At 58.5% G+C, this 8200-nt stretch overlaps 1 protein-coding gene across 3 annotated transcripts in view; it reads right to left on the reverse strand.

The window, feature by feature from the left end:
- The window catches only part of MARK4 (microtubule affinity regulating kinase 4), a 30392-nt gene extending 24795 nt beyond the window's left edge, over positions 1 to 5597 (reverse strand). For 2 of the 3 annotated variants that reach the window (XM_059045214.2, XM_067020197.1), the window contains exons 1-2: positions 5289 to 5441; positions 543 to 743 (exon numbers count right to left, since the gene is read on the reverse strand). In XM_059045214.2, coding sequence (XP_058901197.1) covers positions 543 to 743; positions 5289 to 5339 — 252 coding nt within the window. In that variant the 5' untranslated portion in view covers positions 5340 to 5441. Of the gene's footprint in view, positions 1 to 542; positions 744 to 5288 lie in introns of all 3 variants that reach the window. The other variant, XM_059045212.2, reaches the window with a different exon arrangement.
- Between the last annotated feature and the right edge of the window lie 2603 nt (positions 5598 to 8200).

The following is an 8200-nucleotide window of genomic DNA, read 5'->3' on the forward strand; positions in this document are numbered from 1 at the left end:
CTCAATCAAGATCACTGGAAGATTTGGTGGGACCAAAGTCCACCATTAAAACAGGGAGGTGAGGGCTTCCCTGATGGTGCAGTGGTTAAGGGTCCCCCTGCCGATGCAGGGGACACGGGTTCGTGCCCCGGTCCGGGGCCCGTGAGCCATGGCTGCTGGGCCTGCGCGTCCGGAGCCTGCCCTCCTAAACGGGAGAGGCCACAACAGTGAGAGGCCCACGTACCGCAAACAAAAACAAAAACAAAATCAAAAACAGGGAGGTGGCCTAGGTTTAGATACAAAAACCATGTGACTTCTTAGAAACCCTACACATGGCTTGCCTGCGATCGGAGACAGCCCAACAATTTCAGGGATGCCTGAAATTGGCTCCCTTTTCCTACTTGAGTTGTTCTGGGAAAATGTGAGACGTTCTATTGTGAGGGTGAGAGACTTACATGTGGTCACAAAGCAAAGCGAGGGCCAAGCCCCACTTCTCCCTACCTCCCACCAAGAGCCAGGGCTGCAGGATTCTGCCCCGAGCCCCGCCCCCTCCCCTCACTCACCTCCCGGCCGGTAAGGATGTGCCGGGCCAGCTTGACTTTGGCAAAGTTGCCCTTCCCGATGGTCCTCAGCAGGCGGTAGTTGCCTACATGGGGCTGCTCTTCGGGACAGGAGGCGATGGAGTTCCGGCAGCGGGCACCCAGGGAGCGGCTGGACCAGGACGGTCCCTTGTCCGAGGAGCGGCCAATGCCCAGGGTGCCATGCTGGGCGGGGGAGACGGAGCGTGAGAGGTGGGCAGCGCCCATCCAGTCCACCTGGGCGCTGGGGTGCTTAACTCCAGCCATGGCCACTGGTCCCCTCGTGGCGCTTTCCAAAGCCGCGCCAGAGAGGAGGCTTTGGGTTCCCCATCTTTCTCTGCAAAAAGACACCTCCGAGAACAAAGATGCTGGGGCTCCCCCAACTCTGCAGCACCTGGGACCCCAGGTATCAGGTCTCTTCTTCACCCCTGCCTGCAATCAGCCTACCCACTCCCCCAACTTCCTTTCCTAATTACTAGAACCTCCATCAGCTCCAAGATACTGTATTCTAATGCTGCAGCCTCCAACCCCAATCAACGCCGACTCAGTCTGGACTCAACCCTCTACCCCTACCCTCACTGCTTCCAACATTCCATTTTATCCATCACTGCCCCCATCCAGCCCCCCAGTTCTATGGCAAGCCCATATTTCAACACCTGACTTCCAGTTTACTGCCCGCAATGCTTTCTTCTGATCCTTATTGCCCCAAGTTCTACTCCAAACAGTGTAACCGACCGTCTTTCATTTCGCCCTGACACTGTAGCCCCACACCGTTAACCTTCCTCTGCGGGAAACTTTGTTGCTTCCTCGCTGGGGTGGGCGTGGGGCGGCACCGCCCTGCGAAACGCGGCTGCTCCGTCGGTGCCGACACCCGCTGACTCCCACGCTACACCACGATGTCCCCGACGCTGTGTTCCTGCCATCCCGTCCCTCCTGGGCCTCTCTCCCCCGCGGGTCACCTGCCTGCTCCTGGCTATCCTGTCCTGATTGTGAGCCCCAGGGACCGTGCCTCCCTTTTAGCGCCGGGGCCCAAGGTGTGGGTGACAGAGGCCGCAGCCAAGATGGCTCTCTGCTCAGACCCTGGGCTGCCGCTGGGCCCTTCCCAAGGGCGGGGGTGGGGGTGGGACACAGGAGGACACAGGGAGCTGAGGAAGACAGAAGGCCAGGTAGGCAACGAAGAGGAGGACCCGGGCTGCTCCTCGCAGCGATCTGCCGGGCCACTGAACAGTGGTGAGGCTCACCATTTACTGAGCACTGGCCATTAAGGCACCACCATTCCCATTTTAGAGGCAGGCAAACTGAGGCTCAGAGATGGGACCTGAACCCAGACAGTTGACCCCAGAGTCGATGTCTTCACCGCTGCCGCGCCACACCGTCTCACACTCCTGCCATTTTTATTAAGTAGGCTTTACTGTTGGCCAAATCCTGGGCATTAAAGCACCTCATCTGCATTTAATTCCTACAGCAGCCCAATGACGGCGGCATCTGTATCCCCATATTCCAGAGGTGAAACTGGGGCTTGCAGCGAGATGGTGCCTTGTCAAGGTCACACAGTTCATTCATAAGAAGCAGAGAGGTAATGCTCCCCACAAGGGGCAGAGAGACAGCCGCCCCTGCTGGCGCCCTAACCACACGCCTGCTGCCTACGGTGCCTTCACCTGACTTCCAAGGTGGGTCCAGTTATGCTCCGCACTCTCCACGTGGGGACCCCAAGGCTGAGGGCAGGGTTAAGTGCCTCGCCCAAGGTCACAGGGCAGACGTGGCAGAGCGCCTAGGATTCGAACCCGGGCCTGCTGACTCCTGAGCCCCCAGCTCTTTCCCACATCCCCCACCGGGCTGCTCACAACCCCAGGCTTCCTTCCCGGAGAGGGCAGGAAGGGAGCTGGAGATCCTGGCAGATAAGACCTCTGATTCTCACCCAGATAAGGGCTTGGAGAAGAATCCCCAGCAGGTGGTACGAGGGGAGCCAACTGGGGCTGGGCTGGCACCCCACTGAAGGCAGCGTGGCTGAGGGACCCCTGCAAGGGGCAGCTGGGGCAGTGGGTGACAAGGCCCTCAGGGGCCGGGGGCGGGAGCTAAAATTGGCCGGCACCACCAGCTGGCCTGGCTCCCTCCCGCCGGCTGGTGCCCCAACACCGGGTCTGTTGCTAGGGAACCTCCAGAGAGCCTGGGTGGTGGGGGGCCTCGAACTTGGGGTTGGGGAGCATGACCCCACATGGCTGTCATCATGGTAACCAGGTGGCAGAGGAGGGGGCTATGACCTCAGATTCCAGACGGAGAGAGGTGACCCTCTGCCAGGACTGACAAGCAGGTCTTACAGACTGGAGCTGGGAGGAGAGGGGAGAATTAGCCTTCCCGAAGTCCCCCTGTTGCACAAATCTGAACAATAAGAGGAGGAGGAAGTGCTCGTATAAGCCCTGTTTTACAGATGAGGAAACTGAGGCTCAGAGACGTGAGGTAACCTGCCTGAGGTCACACAGCTAGGGAGGGACAGAAACTAGATTTGAACTTACGCTTCTCTGAAAAATCAAAATCATAACAACAACAATAATAATAACAGTAGTAGCTACAATAGGCCTGGCCCTGTGCATCTCGCTCACATAATCTCTTTGGCTCCTTATAACGTCCCTAACGGGGAGGTGCTACCATCAACCCCATTTAGAGGTGAAGAAACTGAGGCTCCGAGCAGGGAGTGGGTCTGCAAGCTCACATGACAACTAATGACAGCCCTGGGTTGAGGATCCATGGCTGTCTGACTCATGTCCACAGTCACAATAGCAGCGAACACGTGTGGAGTGCATCCGATGTGTCAGGCTTTGCCCCCATCATCTCGACTAACCCTCTGAGGGACTCAAGCCATCACCCCATTTTGCAGGGCAGGAAACAGGCTCAGAAGGCGAGAGCCAGTTGCCTGAGGTCACAGTGCCAAGTGGCTGGCAGAAGCAGCACCGGAACCCAGGCCTGTGGGCTCCTTGTCACTTTCTGGAGTGGCTGGGGTGGGGTCGGGGAGAGGTGGGTTTCTCATTGAAGACTCCAAATCAGAGGCTGGCCTACAGCCTGATGGGTCGTGATGGCAGTGGTGGTGGTGATGGGGGAGCTCTATGAGGCAGGGTCCTACAAGATGAAGGCACAGAGACAAATCTCTCTGGTGGGGATCTGGGGTGAGGGTGGCTGAGGATTCGCAGGGACCTGGCAGAAGGCCTGGAAAGGGACGAAGACCCCAGCTGGGGAGGAGTCTGGCATTGGTTGGTGGGAGGGTCTTTTGAAGCAGTGAGAGTAAATCAGGGAAATGGGGAGGGGGGGTCTCTCTGGGATTGTTCCTGGCTGTGGTGCAGGGACAGGGTGGGTCTGGGAATAGTGGGAAGGGTACAAGCCATGGGACAATGGAAGTCAGGAGCCAAGGATACCTAACCCAGGGGCCTGGGTCTTGAGGAAACTCCTAGAAGTCAAAAAAAGGGGTTTCTAGGAGCACTCCTTGGAACCAGAGAAAAGTCCAGGGGCCTGAAATCCTGAGGAAGGGGCTTCCTGGGCAAGGGGCAGATCCAAGGAATAAAGGCTGAGCCTGGTGGGGGTCAAGAGGCCTAGGAACTTGGGGAGAAAGCTCCCAGCGGACAGACCCCAAGGGAAGAGGGCTTAGAGCCAGGGCAAGACCAGAGGATTCAAATCCAGGAGTTTTCTGGAACAAGGATCTGGGGCCAGGCCTCGTGAGCTGGGGAAGGACTCTGAAGCTGAGGAGGGGGTTTCCCTGGGAGACCAGACCCCTGGCAAGGATAGGGGAGGCCCTGGGGCAGCGGAAGGGATGGGGGCCTGGAGATCTAAGGGATGAGGTAGTATCCTGTGAGGAGGGGCCTGGCCTAGGAGTGGGGTCAAGGGGTTGGGGGCTTGGGGAGGGGGCTTGCCTGAAGTGGAGAAGTTGATACAGGGAGGAGGAGGCCTGGAGTCAGACTGGTTCAGGGCCTAGAAATCCGAGACTGAGCTGGGGGCCTGGAAGTTGGAGGCCAAGGCTTCCTGGGAGAGGAAGAGACCAGAGAGGGTCTGGGAGGATCTGGGGGGGCTGGAGATGCTGGGAATCCAGGGACAGGGCTGCTTGGAAGATGGGGACCAGGCCTGGAGGTGGAGAGACCTTGAACACTGTAGAAAGGACCCTCGGCCCAGGAAAGGTGGAACCGGCTTCCTGTGAGGGGGTGCCCACAGGAACCCGGAGGATCCCCGAGGGCCAGAAAGCTGGGAATGAGAGGACAGGGGATCCTGGGGAGCCCGGCACCCAGATCCAGACGGGGAAGGCCAGAGGCAGAGGCAGGACTGGGCCAGGCCTTCCTGGGAGAGGGCCGGGGCTGGGCCTGAGGGTCAAGAGCCCGGCAAATCCGGGAAGGGGCCAGTTGTCGGATGCGGGAGGCCTGGAGGGGAAGGGGCTTAAGAACCCGCTGGAGAAGGGAGGGGCTCCTGCAAGGCAGGGGAGGGGGCTTCCTGGAGGGAAGAGACCCGAGCGGAAGCGGTCTGCAGAGGGACAAGACAGGGGTCCCCCGAGAGGGGCGCCCCCAGGGGTCGGGCTGGGCTGAGGAGTGGGGGAGGGTCGAGAGGCCTGGAAGTCCTGGCGGGGGTCGGTGGGTGGCGAGCCAGGCCGGGCCGGGGAAATGAGGGTAGGGGCTCGCGCGGCGAGGGACACAGCAGGGCGAGGGGTCCGGCGGCCGGACCCAGCCGGGGCTCCCCAAGGGGCCGGGCCCCACTCACCGTGTCCGAGTTCCGATCGTTGCCCGGGGCCAGAGCCGTCCGCGAAGACATTTTCTCCGGGTCTCGGGGGACTGGGCGGCCGGGTCGGTGGGGGGGGCGGGGGTCCCGGGGTCCCCTCTCTTCCCCTCCCCCCCCGCCGGCCTGGGGACGCGAGCTCAAAAGCTGGGCGCCGTGGACACCCGGGTTCACGCCGTGGGAGAGGGGGCAGGGCGGGGCAGGGAAGGGGATGCCGAGGGTCCTAGTGGCCCCGCACAGCGGGGGCCCGGGGCGCCATGGGGGCGGCGGGCAGGCGGGCGGGCGGGGGCCGGGGAGGGGGCGCGGAGCCGGCCCGGGCGGCGGCGGAGGGAGGCGGTGGAGGGGCCGGGGAGGAAGGGACGTCAGGGGGAGGGGCGGGCAGGGCGGGGCCGTCAAGACCCCGCCCCCTGCCGCCGGCACTTAAAGGCGCAGGCCAGGGCCGGCCGGGGGCTCTGGGGGCAGAGGCAGGTCTGGGCGCGTTGAGGGGGGAGCGTGTTCTCACCAGAGAGTACAGACTCACCGGAAGAGAAGAGAGAGAAACGCCAAGGCACAGCGCCAGCGACGCAGAGAAAAATACTGAGAGACGCAGAGATAGAGAAGCTCAAAAAAAGAGAGACAAAGAGACACAGAGATAGAGAGACAGAGGTGGGGAGAAACACAGAGACACAAAGAGATGAAAAGACAGCCAAAGCACGGAGAGACCAAAAGACAGAGAAAGGCAGAAAGAGGGAGAAATGTAGGGAAAGAGAGACACATACAAAGAGACAGAGTGAGAGATACAGAGACACAGAGAGCGACAGGACTGACAGACGCACGCACGGAGACAGAAGGAGAGACAGAGATGCAGAGACCCGCGAAGAGAATGGAGACAGGACTGACAGAGAAGCCCTCAGAGGCAAGAACCACGCAGGCAGCGCTGTCCACATTCTCCCTCCCAGCCCCCCTCTCCCCAGTCCAGGAAGCTCTGGGGACCGAGGGCTAAGGATGCTGGGGGGATGGTGTATGGGCGGAGCCACTGAGGAAGGGTGACCTACCTCTCTAGCAATGCTGCCTCCCACCTCCCAGAAAACTCCAGACCCCAAGGTTGTAGGTTGCAGGCTCCTCTCTTCTGCACCCTAGCTGGGGTCCCAGGACTCACTCTGCCCAGCTCTGTGACTCAGGGCAGGCACTTGCTCTTTCTGGGCCTCAGTTCCACAGTCTGTAAAGTGAGGGGGAGGATCTGCATGTTGCTTTCGTGGCGGGGCTGAAGTAGGTGCAAAGGAACTCGGTGCAGGTATTCTCCTGATGGGCAACCTGAGACCAGAGAGGTCAAGGGCGTTGCTGAGACCACACAGTGCCCTGGGAACCACGCGTTCCCTCTAGATCAGGGTGGGATGAAAGAAAGACGGGCATTGTCTTGGCCTGGGAATCACACAGCCCTTGCATGGGACCTATCTATGCCCTGCCCCTGTCTGTTTGAACATCTTCCTGAGCCTCAGTCACCCTTTCTAAAAAATGGGTGTGACAGTAACAGCAGTGTGCTGGAACCAGCTCAAGCAAGCTGATTTTTGAAGTCTCAGAGATTTTGGAACTGTTTTTTTTTTTTTTTTTTGCGGTATGCGGGCCTCTCACTGTTGTGGCCTCTCCCGTTAAGGAGCACAGGCTCCGGACGCGCAGGCTCAGCGGCCATGGCTCACGGGCCCAGCCGCTCCACGGCACGTGGGATCCCCCCGGACCGGGGCACGAACCCGCGTCTCCCGCATCGGCAGGCGGACTCTCAACCACTGCGCCACCAGGGAAGCCCTGGAACTGGTTTTTAAACAGCCATTAATAAAAATTAAATTATGCAAACATACAATTAAATAAATTATATTTAAAACAAAGCTAATAATTACTCATCACGTCCTCATTATTTTACATGTTACTCCTGTGTGTGATCCTGAGGTTATTTACATCTATTGTATTCACATAGTGAAACTGCTATGTAAGGGGTGACTGCGCATCTCTTCCTCCCGAAACGCTTTCAGTCATGTCACCCCGGTAGCTTGAAATTAGCCACGGTGGAATATTTACACCATGGAAATGGGCAAGTACTACAAAGCAAGGTTTTCCACCCTCATTCCCCAGAGAGCTGGTTGTTACACATTTACCAGGATATCACTGGTTGATACTATCAGCTGCATCGACTCACAGAGGCTTCCTCTGTCCAGGCTCTGAGCACGTTATCCTTTCTGCCACACTATGAGATTGGACCATCATTATCACCCCCACTTACAGAGGAAAAACAGCATGCTGAAGGTCACACAGCTGGCGAGCAGCAGGGCTGAGATGTGAACACAAGTTTCGCCAGACTCCAGAACTTGGACTCTTAACCACTACGGTCCCCTATCCCTGGATGGTAATAGCAGCAAAGTCTGTCTGCAACAAATTAATGAGACTATGTAAGTGAAGTGCTTCACGTGGGAACAGATTAGAATTTCCTAAATGGGTGATATTATTATTCAGCAAATGGAGCCTGAGGAGTCTCAGGGAGGGTGGGAGGCAGAGAGGGAGGAGTTCAGGATGTTGTTCTAGAAGCTCTGGGATCTCAAGGGTTCTGCGGGATGAGGGGTGGGGTCTTGGGCATAGGGGGCTGAATCAGCCCAATCCCATCCCAGCTCTAGCGCGGAGAGCTGCAGTTCTCCGGTACACCACACGGGGGCAGAAGATCACCTTCCTATACACGTTTGCCCACCACACTGCGGGATGCACACTGGCTCCCCAGTTCCCAGTACTATCCCCACCCTATTTCCCAGATAGGGAGACTGAGGCTTAAAGAGAGGAGGCTATGACATGGATGAGCCTTAAAAAATTATGCTGAGCAAAAGAAGCATACAAAAGACCACTTATTGTATGATTCCGTTTATATGAAATATCCA

Source organism: Kogia breviceps, chromosome 18 (genome assembly GCF_026419965.1).
Source record: "Kogia breviceps isolate mKogBre1 chromosome 18, mKogBre1 haplotype 1, whole genome shotgun sequence".
Taxonomy (NCBI): domain Eukaryota; kingdom Metazoa; phylum Chordata; class Mammalia; order Artiodactyla; family Physeteridae; genus Kogia; species Kogia breviceps.